At 41.2% G+C, this 16693-nt stretch overlaps 2 protein-coding genes across 2 annotated transcripts in view; both read left to right on the forward strand.

Annotated features, from left to right (window-relative positions):
* Window positions 1–4457, forward strand: part of LOC137299443 (myelin expression factor 2-like) — a 35880-nt gene extending 31423 nt beyond the window's left edge. Inside the window, exons 16-18 of the mRNA XM_067968179.1 lie at window positions 2049–2419; window positions 3167–3218; window positions 4083–4457. Coding sequence (XP_067824280.1) covers window positions 2049–2419; window positions 3167–3218; window positions 4083–4246 — 587 coding nt within the window. The 3' untranslated portion in view covers window positions 4247–4457. The remainder of the gene's footprint in view (window positions 1–2048; window positions 2420–3166; window positions 3219–4082) is intronic.
* Window positions 4458–8189: 3732 nt separating this feature from the next.
* The window catches only part of timm44 (translocase of inner mitochondrial membrane 44 homolog (yeast)), a 59679-nt gene continuing 51175 nt past the window's right edge, over window positions 8190–16693 (forward strand). Inside the window, exon 1 of the mRNA XM_067968684.1 lies at window positions 8190–8269. Coding sequence (XP_067824785.1) covers window positions 8240–8269 — 30 coding nt within the window. The 5' untranslated portion in view covers window positions 8190–8239. The remainder of the gene's footprint in view (window positions 8270–16693) is intronic.

Here is a 16693-nt window from a genome sequence, read left to right on the forward strand (position 1 = left end):
CCCCCAATCCAGTGATTCTTTATCTTGAGCAATAATCTTTTATGTGGCACCTTGTCGAATGCCTTCTGGAAGTCTAAATACAGTACGTCCACTGGTTCCCCTTTATCCACCCTGTACGTTATGTTCTCAAAGAACTCAAGCAAATTTGTCAGACATGACTTCCCCTTCGTAAAGCCATGCTGACTTTGTCAAATCAAAGTATCTTGCAAAGTACACTTACTGTCTGTTACAGGTCAGGATGGTGATTTAAGAAGTAATGTAGGAGGCATTTATTTGAACTGTTTAGAAAAGTCATTTCAGGAATATAGGTTGTTGTGCATCTGTAGATACAATTGGAATAACATTCACACAATAATTAAATATTGCCACTATCTTTTCTGATCATGTGCAATTTCTTGTATTCATCTGCAATAGGCAGAGGCTTATTAATCTCACTTCTGTGTCTTTGTGAAGTAGAGTTTAGGCTATAAAATATGCAGTGTCTAATATCTATATTTTGCAATGTATGTGGTACACTTCTTATTTGGATATCTCCATTCTGACAGTCATGCCTGCAGCTGCACACCTCTGCCACCAGATGGAGCTTCATAAGCTCTAGAATGTGCAGGTCCCCATTCTCATACCTACAGTATCACTCGGACAATTTTCCTTTTCCTGACATTTCATGGGCAAAATCATGGGAGATCCATTAGTAATGAATAGAGAGGATTTTTCTCAAGTGGTGGAGGGTTATTTAAATGTATTGGGCCATAATTTACTGTGGCAGGGCATCGAACGGCATCTGCCATTAGTTAGACTTGCCTGTGCATGTTTAGGCTTTTAAAAAAATGTTTGCATGGCAAGCTGCTGAAAGTGCGAGGTGATAATGTCGCAGCGAGGGAAACTGAGCATCTGGGACCTGAGTGAACAGGGCATGCAACTGTGTATCTCCTTAACCAATCAGATTGAAGGATTGTGAAATTAACAGTACAAGGACTGAGCAGGAAGTGTAAGTTAGAATGGGTGAATTCAATGTCAAATCAGGTAAAGAAAGGGAAGTGGAGAGGGAAAGAAAGATTGGATTTAGAGAGAGAGGAAAAGTAAGAAAAATTTTATTTAAAATTTGACATTTTAAACATTTCCAGCAATTAAAACCTGAAGGAATGAGACTCCACATTTGTAATAGTTAATTTTCAGTGCCAAGGAGGTTGACTGGCAGTAATTAACACATCATGTCATTAAAAGGGTACTTAGACTGAAATGGACAAGACTTAACTTTCTGTGACGAGTTTAGTTCATATCCATCACGCAAATAGAGGAACTTACCACCATTCAGTATATTTTAATGGTGAGGCAGACAGCAAGATGCGATTTTGCGAAACTTAACAGCGGAGCAGCGCATCTCGGAGAGCAACTTTTGGTATAATTAACGGCGACTGCCGTTCGCCTCACTTGTTACTTTGACAGAAAATTATCGCCCATTATCTACATACTTTCCGTCCTCTCCTCCAGACCATTGGTTTGTGGGGTGCAATGGATTTTTCAAGAAGGCGTGCTCTTTTATGTTTCTAAACTGACAAAGTAGGGTAGTATACAATTAGTGTTTTTTGTGAATTTGAGATTATCCTGTAACACGGGGTCCTTTTTTAAAATCTCAATAAGGGACTTCTACTAAATGTACCCTGCTGTGATAACTGAAAGGCAAGATTCCAGGGATCAAAATGAGGCTGTCATTTCAGTTACTTCATTTTTTTTGTTTCCCATTCTTGATCTTGCTATCCTTATCCTGTAATATGTAAAGTGTGACTTCATTCAAAGAATGATGCCTGCATTATCTAAGGCAAGTGGTGAGCAGCCAAAGCATTTCCACTGTTAAAGTACTGAATGAATGTGGGTGTTGAGCCTTTTTACAAAGGATTCAACAAACAGTTGATGTCCACTGTAGAAATTGGGAAGCAATAATATTTAACACATGCCCAAGTGTTAAAACTGAGTGTAGGGACAGTCTGCATTATAAAGCAAATTTAAAAAAAAAGTTTTGTCTGGTTGAAATGCTTTTCCTTCCATAGGTATTGGAATGGGAGGAATGAATAAAATGGGTGGAGGCATTGGAATGGATAACATGGATCGCATGGGACCTGGAATGGATCGCATGGGTGGTGCTATGGATCGAACAGGTCTGGGAATGGACCGGATTGGATCCAACATGGGTTCTGGGATGACATCAAATGTTGACCGCATGGGAGCCGGAATGGACTGGATGGGCCAAAGTACCGATAGAATGGGTGGTGGTATGGATCGCATGGGTTCTGGAATGGGAGGTTTTGACAAGTCCACAGACATGGATCGTAATCGTTTCAGCGGGAACTATGGAGGATCCATGGGAACTGGTACTGGAAATCTTAATTCAAGAAGAATCTGTCAAATATTTGTTCGAAACGTGAGTACATTTTATCATTTTTTTAAAAAAAAACTGCAAATGCTGGAAATACATAGTCAGCATCTGTAAAGAGAAAAGACAGGCTAACATGTCAGGTGTGTAACTTCATCAGAACTCAACACTAAAAGATAAGCATTTTAGTACGGTAGTAATAAAGTACAGAAGGTGGGAAACAACAGACACTCCAATCAGGAAGAGGAAGTTAATGAGTTGACGGACTTGCAAACTGCTTAACCTGTGCCTATTTTTCTAATTGATTGTATCTTAATCTGCTAAACTCTTTAAACATAATCTACTGTAATGCTTTGTTTAAATTCAATCCGTCCTACTTGAGTATGAGTAGCAATGAAAATAGCTTTTGTACACTGCAAAAACGCGCTAAGTGCTTGCGTTTGTTCCTCCCTCCCTGGAGGTGGTGACTCATGCTGGTATGATTCTATTGATACGGGTAGCCAGCTAGTACCTTGTATAAGTAGCCAAGTGCTATCCTTTGTAAAGGTGGCTGACGCTAGTTGAATAAACTTGCCATGCTAACAGCGACCAAACCACACTGAGATTGTAATATAAAATATAGGAAAGAACACTGTTCGAATAATAGCAAAGGCCTGATTTGGGATGCATGCTGGGACTTGTTCCAACGTTCTGTTCATTGTGTAAGTTGTACAGTAAATGCAGGGGCTAGGCCTCAAATTCTGTTATACGGGTTGCAGTTTGATTTTTAAAATTCATTTACTTTGTTTTCTTCAGCTCCCCTATGACATCACCTGGCAAATGCTGAAAGATAAATTCAGTGAATTTGGTAAGCTCACAGATTACTAACTGAAAATATAGTTTATTAGAAGGAAGCTATAACTAGTTGTTTCAGCCCTTTTGATCCACTATCAACTCTCCAAGTACTGAATATTTTTTCAATGATAAACTTCGTGATGATTGGGGTGTTCACACAGCTAGATAAGGGGACTCGGAAAGTATTTGTATCAATCTCCTTGCTTGTTGACAGGATTTGGATACCTTCCAGGGTTTGTTTTAATACATTTTTTCAGATTCAGATAGTAATCTTTTTTGGTAATGAAGTACCAAATCCAGTTATGTTGCCACCTTGGCTCAGTTGGTTGGCCTTTGCCTCTGAGTCAGAAGGTTGTGAGCTCAAGCACCACTCCAGGATTTGAGAACATAATCTGGACTGACACTGCATTAGCAATATTGACAGAGTGCTGAATTGGTGGAGGTGCAGTTCCTTCAGTGTTAAACTGAGGCCCTGTTTGCATGTTCTGGTGAATGCTGAAAGTTCCATGCCAGTAACGAAACTAGCAAGGAGTTCTCTGGGTGCCAAGTCCAACATCCCTCCCTCAACATTCATCTAATTGCTGTTTTGGGGATCTGGCTGTGTTCACAATGACAGCTGTATTTGCCTCCATAATGAGATTTGCTGCACTTCAAAGTAATTCATTGTGTATGAAGAACCATGAAACACATGGCAGAGTGTTGTATAAATGCAAGTCTTTCTTACCTGGTTTATGTGAAAATCTGTTTCCTTGCACTGTTTGCACTAAGTATCCTATAAATTAGCCCATATTGAACACACTGGTCCTGGTAGCACAATTAAAAACAAATAGTCTAGTTTCTGGCATTTCAATGTTTGCTGATTTTTTTTAAAATATAGGATACGTACATTATGCAGACATTAAGATGGAAAATGGCAAGTCTAAGGGCTGTGGTGTGGTTCGTTTTGAGAGTCCAGATTCTGCGGAACGTGCCTGCAGGATGATGAACGGAATCCGACTTTATGGCAGAGAAATTGATGTCCGACTTGATAGAAATGTTTAAAATCAATTTTTAGTAGAATTTTTAAAACGACCAAACAGTAAAACTGTCCCTTTTTTTAAAAAGTGTTTTTGTTCCATTCATTTAAAAAAAATACTTGAATGGTCAGTTTGACAATGTGCACATTGCATTTTGTTTTTTATTTAGTGTGAAAAATACACATTTGCTTCTGTATTAATGTGATTCAATAATAAATGTGATTTGGGGAAATTTATTTGAGTTTTGTGATTACATTTTAATACAAATTAAATGTAGGAGTTCATGCCAATCAGATTGCAGTGGCTAGTGTGAGTATATTTTGAATGACATCACATTTAAATTTTGCGGCGGTGCATGGTAAGGGAACAGAACAATTGCGCAGTTGAATTTGCACAAACGTAATTTCACTGGTATCCGTGAAATCTGCAGCTGTTGGCATAAGTACATTATAGGATTTATGGATCTCTGAATAAATTCCATTTTACTACATCTCCCATGCTGTAACGGTGATGTTTGAATATTAGTCTGACTGCACTTTCTTAATATTGATACCTGTGGAATAGCCTGGTTTTCTTACTGGTATGGAGAGGAATTGTTTTGCTGCTGTTTCCTTTTTACCTGTAGGTTTAAGATATTTATTTTCCAAATGCTTTAGCATCCAAAAACAGTCCAGCTTTGATACAAGAAAGGGTATGCATTCATAATATAGCTGCATTCAGCCACAATTTACACTGCAATTAATATGATATGGCCAGTATAACAGTGCTAAAACACTTTTTTTAGATTTTAAAATAGAAGCTTTGACTTTGTTTTCTAGATTTATTACCTTATTTTGGTGGACAGCATTAAGAAGTGCATTAGGGAATTGCATGTTTAAGCGGGATCTTACCACTTTAGGGCGCCCACGAGAGATTAAATTCTTGTAGTTCTCCCATCCCAACTGAACCTCGCAGATGAAAGCCAAACACACTGTACCAACTCAAAACTCAACCACAGCCATGTCAACAAGCCCAGTGTACACTCTGAAAGCACCCTGGTATCAATGGACACTGGGCTCAAATTTTTTTTTTGAAGGTATTTGACTAGCTGGTAACTATTGGGTTATTGTGCTCCTTTTCAAAATTTGCTCATGATCTCTGCAAAAATCTTGGAATTTTAAAAGCTTTGTTTAGAGACATGTAGTTTGTGCTTTGTCAATTAGATTGTGTTTGGCTCAGTAATGCTGCTTAGTGTCAATTCTCCTAAACAAATCCTGATGCACTGATTTTCTCAAACAAAAGTTTTGGGTATGGATTCAAATTTTGCAGGAATTTATTCAGCTGATGCAATATTTTCAACAGTGATTCATTACAGGGGTGGCAGATTTATTTACTGTTACTGATTTTTTTTTACTGTACATGTGACTAGAGGGGAGATTGGATACTGGAATGCATTAGCTAACTCAATCTGCTCTCAAACACCTTAAGCTTAAAAGAGCTGCAGTCCTCAATCTGATGTCCTGTGAAGTATAAGGTCATGGGATCCAAGGTGAAAACTAATTTCAGTCAATTGACTAGATTATAGGAACATTACCAATAGAAAAGGGTTCGATGGGCTTAATGCTGGCCCATATAAGATCATACTGTTTTCTCTAACCTCCTCTCCCCTGTCCCCCAACTCTCACCTATATCAAATATATGGTGCTCAGAGAACAGTGGAACTAGTTGCTGGCTTGTGCGGTAAATGCTGATTCGCTGTGTTCCTTCAAGCGAGAGTTGAACCTGTTTCTGGCTGGGGCAGAGATCACCACTGACCAGGTATCCTGAAATGTAAAGCAGGGCCAATGTGATCTGGACTAGTTTTGATCGCCTAAGGGAATCGAGGAATTTTCAATTTTTCTTTTCCTCCAATGGGCCTGGATTTTTAAAATCTGTTTCTTTGCCTCTCATGCTTCTGGGTGGGTGGCCTTATGCATTTAAAATGATGTATAAGGCAACACAACCGTGAGCAAGGCTGAATGGGCCAGAAAGTCTCTTCCTGTCTCACTTTCATATGTTCACATGGATTCCTTTGTCTGAGCATCTGCTGCTTTTGCCCTTTCCTCTTGCCCACTAAGCCAAACCTGCACCCAATCCTGTCCTCACTCTAGCCCTGAACCTGCTCTCATTTATACTCCATTACAACTTCCTGAACACCCAAATTGCCTACCTGACCCCATTTTAGCTGATACTGTAAATGGTTCTCTCTGCTCAGGCAGTTTCAAAACTGCTGACATCGCTCCCCCTCTGTCCCATCTCCCTCTTCCATATCCTCTCCATGGTCCTTGAATGTGTTGTCATCTCCCAGGTCCATGCCTACCTGTTTTAATCCCTCCAATCAGTTTTTTGCCCCTCCCCAGCATTGAAATGGCCCTAACCAAACCAACGAACAGCATTCTCTGTTATCATGGTGTATTTTTCCTCCTTTTACCTCTGCGGTCTTTGACACAGTTGACTGAATAATCCTCCAATTCCTCTCCATTGCTGAGCTCCACTGGACGGACTGTCCTTGCTAAGTTCCAATCTTACCTATCCAACCATAGCCAAACCATCTCTAGCAATGGTGTCCCATCACTCCACTTGTCACCGCTGGAGTCCTCTAAGAAGCCATCCATGGCTCCCTCTTCCTCATCTATGTGCTGCCCCTTGGTGATATAATCTGAAGCCACGGGGTCAGCTTCCACATGTATGTTGGTGACTTCCGGTTTTACCTCTCACCCTCTCCACTGCCTCTGTCGGATTAAAAATAAAATCGTTGGACTATAACTTGGTGTTGTAAAATTGTTTACAATTGTTAACCCCAGTCCATCACCGGCATCTCCACATCTGTCTGTTCAGACTGCTTGTCCAACATAGTTTTGGACAAGTTGTAACTTCCTAAACTGGGAAGACCGAAGCCATTGTCTTCAGCTCCCACCACAAACTCCATCTCCCTACCTAGACACTTTTTGGACTGAACCAGGTTGTTTGCAGCCTTGGTATCCTGTTTGACCCTGAGTTGACTTTGATTTCCTATCCCCTTCTATCACATCACCTACTTCCACCTCTAACATCACCCGCCTCTAGTCACTACCTGAGCCTAGCTGCTGCTGAGATCATCTGTCTTTCGTGCCTCCAGACGTGATATCATGCTCTGCTGGCCAAACTCCCACCCTAAATTTCAGCTCAGTCAAAGGTCTGCTGCCTGTATTCTCTTTCCCACCAAGTTATGCTCAACCATCACACCTGTCCCTGCTAACTGAATCCTTGTCCCTCAATACCTCAAATTTAAATTTTTCATCCTTGTGTTTTAAATCCCTCCATGGTCTTGCCATTCCCTGTCTCTAAACTCCAGCCCAATAACCCCACCACCCACCAAATTCATCTGACTGTCCAGCCCCTTCTCCCTTTACTTCAGTACTGGCATGTCTTCCTCTGGTAGGTTCTACTCTCTGGAATTTCCTTCCTAAGCTCTCCCACATTCTTTAAAACCCTCCTTAAAATTAATCTCTGCTTAAACTTTTAGTTACCCTCCTAAGCTTTCCTGCCTTGAGGGTGGTGGGATATTTTCCCACTTTGAAGGTGCTATAAAAATGCAAGGAATCTTACAACACCAGGTTATAGTCCAACAGTTTTATTTGAAAATCACAAGCTTTCGGAGTTTACCTCCTTCGTCACCTGACAGTTGGACTATAACCTGGTGTTGTAAGATTCCTTATATTTGTCCATCCCAGTCCATCACCGGCATCTCCACATCATGGCTATAAAAATGCAAGTGGGGTTAGTGGAATTGTCAATCTGCTGAATATAGGGTAGTACATTTGCAAAGTTCAATACTGCATACTCTCCATATACTGTACTGCAACATCCAGATGTTGCCCTTTTTTGGCGCCAACCCTGCAGCGGCTGCAACCCCCCCCCCCCCCAACTGCAGTGCGCACGCGCTAGTTGCTTATGCGCCTGACGTCAACGTGGCGGCGTGTGTTGTCAGTTCCGCTGTGGAAGGTCATTCAGCGATAAAATGGCGGCGGCCGGGAGCCGTGGCTACCAGGTGAGAGCGGGGTCTGGGTGAGTTCTCCGCGCCCGGGATCGGGGCAAGAGCCAAACATCGTCACGGAAATTCGTGAGGGGCGCCAACGGGCACAATGTTAAAACCAGCAGAGCCTGGTAGCGCGCTTTCCCTTTAAGGAGCGTGGCCTGTGGGCGGAGCGAGTCGGCTGGGCTCTTGGAGAGGTTGTCTGGTGAAGAGAGTCTCCTGGGCTGGGGAGCGATGTGTGAGGGGAGGGGCTGAATGATGGTGTTGGCTTAGTGAGTGAGCGGTGCATACCGCCCTGCGCGGGGCTGAGCCCCACACCTGAGGAAGAGAGGCCCATGTCCACCCCAGGGCCCAGACCATGTACTGAGTGAACAGCTCTCAGCTAGGGTTACTATTGGTCTTAAGGTCCCATGGCTGAGGAGGGGATAGTCAGCCAGGCTCCCTGGCCGATGGGTGAAGACACGAACTGGCTCGTGATGCCCTTCACAATCGAACATCTTGCCAGTATTCATTAACTGGGCTCACACGTTAAGAGCGCATTGTGGTACTGAATGGCAGCTGTGAATTCATGTTAATCTCTGTCCCATTTGCTTAGGTACATTTGCCTTGTACAGTACCTTGAGCAGTGACTTTTTCTTTTGCAATTTTCTTTCTCAAATTGTGGAAACAAAGTTGCCAGTATTGCACCCAACCGGCTAGTGTAATCCTTGGCAATGAGTGTCGGCAGGCTATTTGACCACATAGGGCATCATAGTCTGTCCTTTCCATGCATACTTTCTAGTGGCAATTACTGGGCAGAGATCAGCAGCAGGAACCATGGTGCTGAGGTTAGTTGTATTGCTGCCACTTATCCCTCAGACTGATATCTGCTGGGAATTGAACTGGAGACCGTATGATCTGTCTAGTTCATTAATACATTGGGCAGAACCTGTACCATTGGGCTAGCAGTGGAGCAGTTAAATATGTGGGGATACATGTGATGTTGATTGTAGTGTTTCTGGCTCGTTCCTCTTAATGGGAAAGGAAAGTCTAGGCGTCCTTTCTATCTGAAATACTCTTGCATTGTCTATTCATACAGAAATGTGTAAAGATTTCATTAACTTTTAAAGATACTTCTTACCCAAATGGAAGCCCACATGTGGTTCCTTTTTACCTCCATGCTGCTTCAGAGACATTAGTGACAAGAGGAGGCCCATTGTCCTTGAGCGGCTCCACTAATTGCAGAGGGGCAAATGTACATCTGCACTCAGGCTGGTTCTAATTCACAGCCTCATTGAAGTCGCTCCATGGTGTGCAGGGACCCATTGTGGTGGGTCTGTGAGTAATATATTTTTAAAAAAATATATTTTGACACAAGTTATTTTGTAATATACAATGAGCAAGAAAGTTGTGAAATTTAATTCAGTAAAATCTGTTTTTTAAAAAAAAAACCATGGAAGCTGCTGGCTTTGGCCCCCATCACAAACTCTGTTCCCTAGCCACCGATTTCCATCCCCTTCCCTGGCCACTTTCTCATGTTGAACCAGACTGTTTGCAACCTTGTTATCCTAGTTGACCCTGAGCTGAGCTTTCAACCCCATATTCTTTCAATCATCTTTCATTGTCATATCGCCCGTCTCTGCCTCAGCCTATCTGCTGCTGAAATGCTTATCCGTACTTCTGTTATCTCCAGACTCGACTATTCCAATGTTCTCCTGGCCGACTTCCCGTCTTCCACCCTCCATAAACTTAAGCTTATCCACAACTCTACTGCATGTATCCTAACTCGCACCAAGTCCCATTCACCCATCACCCCTTTGCTCGCTGACTTATATCCTGGTACAGTAATGCCTTGATTATAAAATTCTCATCCTCATGTTCAAATCCCCCCCTTCCCTATCTCTGTAACTTTTTCCAACCCAGAACCATCCAAGAACTCTGCGTTCCTCCAACTCTGGCCTCTTGTGCATCCCTGCTTCCTTTGCCCCATCATTGGCTGGTGTGCCTTCAGCCATCTAGGTCCTAAGCTCTGGAATTCCCTCCTTAAACCTCTCCACCTCTCCTAAAAACGTTCCTTAAAACCCACCCCCTTTGGTAACCCATCCTAATGTCATCTCCTTTGGCTCGTACCAATTTTTGTCTGATTACATTCTTGTGAAGTGCTGTGGGAGGTTTTACTATGTTAAAGGCGCTATATAAATGCAAGTTATTGTTGTTATTGGTGGTCATAAAACCCAGCTTCCAGTTCACAGCACTGAAGGAGGCCATTTAGTGTCTGTGTTGGCTCTTTGCTAGAGCAATCCAAAATGAATTCCAATGCCCCGTTCTCTCTCCATGGCCCTGTATGTTCCCCTGTTTGAAATATTTATCCACTTTTCCTTTAAAAGATGCAATGGCCTCTGTCTCAATCACTGCTAGTGGCAAAGCATTCCATGCTCCAACAACACTTAAAAAAAATCTTCCAATTTCTCCTGACTCCCTTAATAACAATTTAAAGTTGTTGACCTTTTGTTACTGACTGCAATCAGAGAAAATAGTTTTTTCCCCATTTATCCCATCAAAAACCTTCATAATTTTAAAAACATCTATTACATTTCCTCCTTGCTTTCTCTGCTGTAATGGAAATAGTACAGTATCTCATCTCTCCTCATAACTATAGTTTCTCATCACTGGCATCACCTGAGTGAATCTACGCTGTGCGCTTTCTATGGTTTTAATGATCTTTCTATAATGGGTAACTCAAAACTGTACTTTTACAGTGGCCTAACCAATGCTTTGTACAAATTTATCATTACTTCTTTACTCTTGTACTCTGTATCCTTAATTATAAAACCCAAAATACTATTGACCTTTTGTATGGCTTTATCTACTGGCACTTGCACTTACAGGAAATTATTTTGAACTTCTAGGCCTTCTTTGTTCATCCACACCTTTTTAGCATCTTTCCTTTTAGTGTATATTCCCAGTCCTTTTTCTCCCAAAATATTCCTGAAACATCTCCCATGTTAAAATACATCTACTACCTGCCAGTCCATTCTGCTAACCTGTGTCGTTCTGAAGTCTTTTACAACGTGCCGTACTGTTTGCTGAACCCCTGACTTTTGTGCCATAAGCAAATTTCAATATCATGCTCTTCATGCCCCATATCTGTACATATTGAAAATTGAAGTGGATTCAGAATTAACCCCTTGGGGTACATCACTTCCAATACTTCTCCAGTCCAAGCAACACCCATTAACCCTAACGCTTAAATAAAAACTGCAAATGATGGAAATACAAAGCAGGGCAGTCAGCATCTATAAAGAGAAAAGACACGTTATTGTAATCTAATGAGTGGTTATACAGTCGAAATGTCAATAACCTCCCTTTTTACAGATGATGACTGAACTCCTTTGGATTTCCAGCATTTGCAGTTTTTATTTCTTTTTAAATAACCCCGATCTTTTGTTTCCTATCTATTAACAAACTTATTATCTGTGCTGCCACATTTCCTCTTTTTCCATATAGCCTGAATGGCTTCTGAAAATCCATTTACATCACATGTACTGCATTCTTTTTACCTGTTTAATTGGTCATTTTTAGAAAAAACTATTAAATTTGTTGAACACATCTTGTCTTTAGCAAATCAGTGATGGTTAGCCTTGATTAATCTATGCATTTTAAATGCTAATTAGTTTGACCTCGAATTATAGATTCTAAGAGTTTGTTCACAATTGCTGTTGGACTAACTGGTCTACAGTTACCTGGTTTATCCTTTCTAGTCATTATTGAATAGACGTGTTGCATTGGTTGCCCTCCATATTTAAGGAGGATTGAAAAACTAGGCAGAGCCTCTGCCAAATTCTCTCTTGTCTAAGGTGCACGACATCAGGGCTTAGTGACCTACCTACCTTGAGTTCTGCTAATTTTTTTTCAGTACCTCTTCTAGGTATTCTACCTTTTCACTTCCACCATTATTTGTAAAAACTGATGCAAACTATTTATTTAGTATCTCCTCCATCCTCCACAACTAGATCCAACTTCATCCAACCATTCTATAAGTATTGTTTTAATTTTTAAATGCTTATAAAATTACAAGAAGATATTAATAAACTTGCAGAATGGGTATGTAATTGGCAAATGAATTTCAGTATCAATAAATGTGAGGTAGTGCATTTTGGTAAGAAGAGTAAGGAGGCTATAGATGGCTTGGACAATAAGAGTCTACGTGAATAGAGGAGCAGAGGGATCTAGGGGTTCAGATACACAAATCACTAAAAGTAGTGACGCCGGTTAATAGGCCATTTTAAAAAAAAAAGCAAACCAAGCACTGGAGTTCATTGCTAGAGGGATGGACTTGAAAGGCAGAGAAGTTATGTTAAACTTGCATAGAACCCTTGCTTAGGCCACACTTGGAGTATTATGCACAATTCTGGTCTCCATATTATAAAAAGGATACAGAGGCACTGGAGAGAGTGCAAAAAAGATTCACAAGGACGATACCAAAACTGAGAGGATATACTTATCAGGAAAGACTGAACAGGCTGGGGCTCTTTTCTCCAGAAAAGAGAAAGCTGAGGGGTGACCTGATAGAGGTGTTTAAGATATTGAAAGAGTTTGTTAGGGTAGACGTAGAGAAAATGTTTCCACTTGTGGTGGAATCCAAAACTAGAGGTTATAAATATAGGATAGTCACTAATAAATCCAATAGGAAACTCAGGAGAAATTTCTTTACCCAAAAGTGGTAAGAATGTGGAACTCGCTACCATGTGGAGTAGTTGAGGCGAATAGCATAGATGCATTTAAGGGGAAACTAGATAAGCACATGAGGGAGAAAGGAATAGAAGGATATGCTGATAAGATTAGATGAAGAGGCGTGGGAGGAGGCTCGTGTGGAGCATAAACACTGATATGGACCAGTTGGGCCGAATGGCCTGAATCTGTGCTGAGATGCTATGTAACTCTGTCACTTTTTATATTGTCTGCCAGGCTTTTATTCATATTCTATTTAAGTCATTCTTATCTCTCTTTTCACCTCTACACTTTGTGTTTCTTATGATAGTCTGAGTTTCATCATATGTCTCCCTTTTGTGTTTCATTTTAGTTTTAATTTCATTATTTATCTATGAATTCTATGTTTTGATGCAGCTCCTTTTAACTTTATAGGAATATATCTACTTTGTACCCTTGGATACAGTACTTAAAAGTAAATTATGACACAATAAATATCAAAATATTTATAATTTTCAAAGAAATCACTAAAGGAGCCTTAAACATACTTATTTTATTGTAGAAATACCTGCTTTCCTCCACACAGGCATGGCTCTTTGGGGCCTGGGGCTGGAATTCTAGTTCATTTCTAGAGCTTGAAGTGTTTAATTCTGCTTTCCTGCCAATATTAACTATGCTCAGACCATGCAGGACTAGAGCTTGAAGTCTTTGTTTGAAGACCATAACAATTGGGCAGTTATTTTTATGCCTGATTAAAATTTTACTCTTTGCTACTGCAATAAATAAATAAAGTCGTGAATTTTTGCAGCTGTCTGACAATGCAGCAGTCACGGATTAATGCAGTGGAGTATCACTGTGTTCAAGAAAGAGAATGACAATCATTTTCCTCTGAGTAATGCCACGAGAGACCAACTATCTATATATGTAAAAGTTTTGACTGTTGTACTTGACATCCTCTTCAAGACAAAAAAAAACAGGATAGGTGGTTAATTTCATGCTGGTTTCTTCTGATTTGGAGCAGCAATTTACAAGCACCCAAATATCTGCTAACATCCTTCACCAACGGCAGTTAACCTCTAATTGACTTCAGGATGTCATGTATACACCAGTTAGATGAAATGATCTTAAAAGGCCAGGTCAAATACAGCCATGCCTGAGCACAGAACAATACATTGTGCATAACGTGGTTTGACGCTCCCGTTGTAAAACAGCATATCATTCAACTCACAGCGAGCAACACCATGGGAGAATTGCAGAGTTTGTGACTAAGTGACAAGACTATAGTCTGCTCCTCTACTGAAGATGGTGAGTGGTGCTGGAGTATGGTCCCACAGTTGCTGCCAGCCCAATTAGTAGCCACTAATAAATCCAATAGGGAATTCAGGAGAAACTTCTTTACCCAAAAAGTGATAAGAATGTGGAACGTGCTACCACATGCAGTAGTTGAGGCAAATAACATAGATGCATTTAAAGGGAAGCTAGATAAGCACACGAGGGAGAAAAGAATAGAAGGGTATGCTGATGGGGTTGAATGAAGTAGGGAGGGAGGAGGCTCGTGTGGAGTATAAACGCCGACGTAGACCAGTTGGGCCAATTGGCGGGTTTCTGTGCTGTAGACTCTATATAATTGGTCATTCTTGAGCCCAGATAATGAATATTGGCTTATTTTTCAATTCGGGAGGTACAGAGGAAGCAATACAACCGAACCTGACCTTGTCAGCACCTTGGATATCAATCGGAGCAGGAACTTGATGTCCCTTCCCCGACCCCCGATGCTAAAGCCACTCCATTGGTTATAGAGTGATTTCACTCTTACTGAGCATTATGGGTAAGCCATGTTTCCATTAGTATGAAGCTGACTCTCAACCTGTGGTGGGAGTGCCTCACCACTGTTAAAATGTTTTACACTATGGAATGTTAACTATAGCATGTCATGGCTGATGCATTTAATGAGAACAATGAGAACTGATTTGGCTCCACAGAGCAGGATGAAATCTGAATGGCTTAAAATGTTAAAATGTCTTAGATTTGAGAAAAATGGTGTCTCATCATGCTACATGCTTTGTGCTCAGTATCCTGATAAGCTTGGTGAGGCTGCAGGAGTAGATCAATTGTTGAAAATTTTAGAGCAGTGACATAGTCTTAAAGAAAGCAATTAAATGTTGAGGTTTTCTGTCAGGATTGTGGAGTCTAGACATGTGCTGTCTAGCATTCCTAACCCATTAGTGTCAACTACGTTTAGGATATTGCACTCAGTTTTGCTTACCAAATTTCCAAAGTGACATTGATGAATTGGAAACTTCGGGAGACATAAACAGGATGATTCCCAGAATTTGATTTATCTGTTACAATAACAAAGGCCGTTCTGTTTAGCAAAAGGATCGATTAGATAATGCATGGTTATATTTTTTAAAGAGTGAGAGACCAAACAATGGAAAGTCTTTGAAGTAAATTATGCTAGTAGGGTACAAGGATGTGATTTCAAAATTAAGAAATCAGAAACTGAGCATGTGGATTTAACTGAAATCAAATCAAAAAATGATGGGAATAAAAAGAAATTCAGTCAGTATCTGAAAGAAAAGATAGGTGAATGTTTCTGGAAGGGTCGCACTGGAAATGTTAACCTTTCTTGCCTTTGCTGATGGACCTTCTGTGTACTTGCAGCATTTTTTGTTTTCATTCCAGATTTTCAGCATTCACAGTTTCTCTTTATCATTCCATTTTTTTTAATAAGGCTTTAACTGTGAGTGTGCTTGGTGAGACATATGCACAGTGATATGAGAACTGATTTGGCTTCACGGAGCAAAATGAAATCTGAATGCCTTAAAATGTTAAAATGTCTTAGATTTGAGAAAAATGGTATCTCATCGTGCTACATGCTTTGTGCTCAGTATCCTGATAAGCTTGATTAGGCTGCAGGAGTAGATCAATTGTTGAATTGATTTACTCCTGAATACTGATGAGGGAGAGGGTTCCTCGGAGGAGTGCAATCAGACCCAAGTCCACAGCACCATGGGTGGCTCAGCTGTACGGGGGGGGGGGGGGGGGAGAAGAAAGGACAGGCGAGCAGTAGTCATAGGGGATTCAATAGTTAGGGGAACAGACAGGTGTTTCTGCGGCCACAGACATGATTCCGAGATGGTATGTTGCCTCCCTGGTGCCAGGGTCAAGGGTGTCACTAAGCGGCTGCAGAACATTCTGAAGGGGGAAGGTGAACAGCCAGAGGTCGTGGTCCATATCGGTACCAACGACATAGGTAGAAAGAGGGATGAGGTCCTGCAGGAAGAGTTTAGGGAGTTAGGAAAGAGATTAATAAACAGGACCTCAAAGGTAGTAATCTCCAGATTACTCCCGTTGTCACGTGCTGGTGAGTATAGAAATAAGAGGATAGGGCAGATGAATGCGTGGCAGGAGAGATGGTGCAGGAGGGAGGGCTTTAGATTCCTGGGGCATTGGGACCAGTTCTGGGGGAAGTGGGACCTATACAGGCCAGATGGGTTGCACCTCAACAGAGCTGGAACCAATGTTCTTGCAGGGAGGTTCGCTAGTTCTGTGGGGGAGGGTTTAAACTAATTTGGCAGAGGGTTGGGCACCAGGATGTAGCATTGGAAAGGAGAAACGAGGTGCACAAAGAATTGGGAGAGGTAGATAGCACTAGAGTAAGAAATAATACGGTATTAGATGGGATCAGACTAAGAGAGAATACAAGAAGGCCTAAGATAGGTTTACAGTGCGTGAAGTGTGTTAAAC

The sequence above is a fragment of the Heptranchias perlo genome, chromosome 29 (assembly GCF_035084215.1).
Source record: "Heptranchias perlo isolate sHepPer1 chromosome 29, sHepPer1.hap1, whole genome shotgun sequence".
In the NCBI taxonomy this organism is placed as follows: domain Eukaryota; kingdom Metazoa; phylum Chordata; class Chondrichthyes; order Hexanchiformes; family Hexanchidae; genus Heptranchias; species Heptranchias perlo.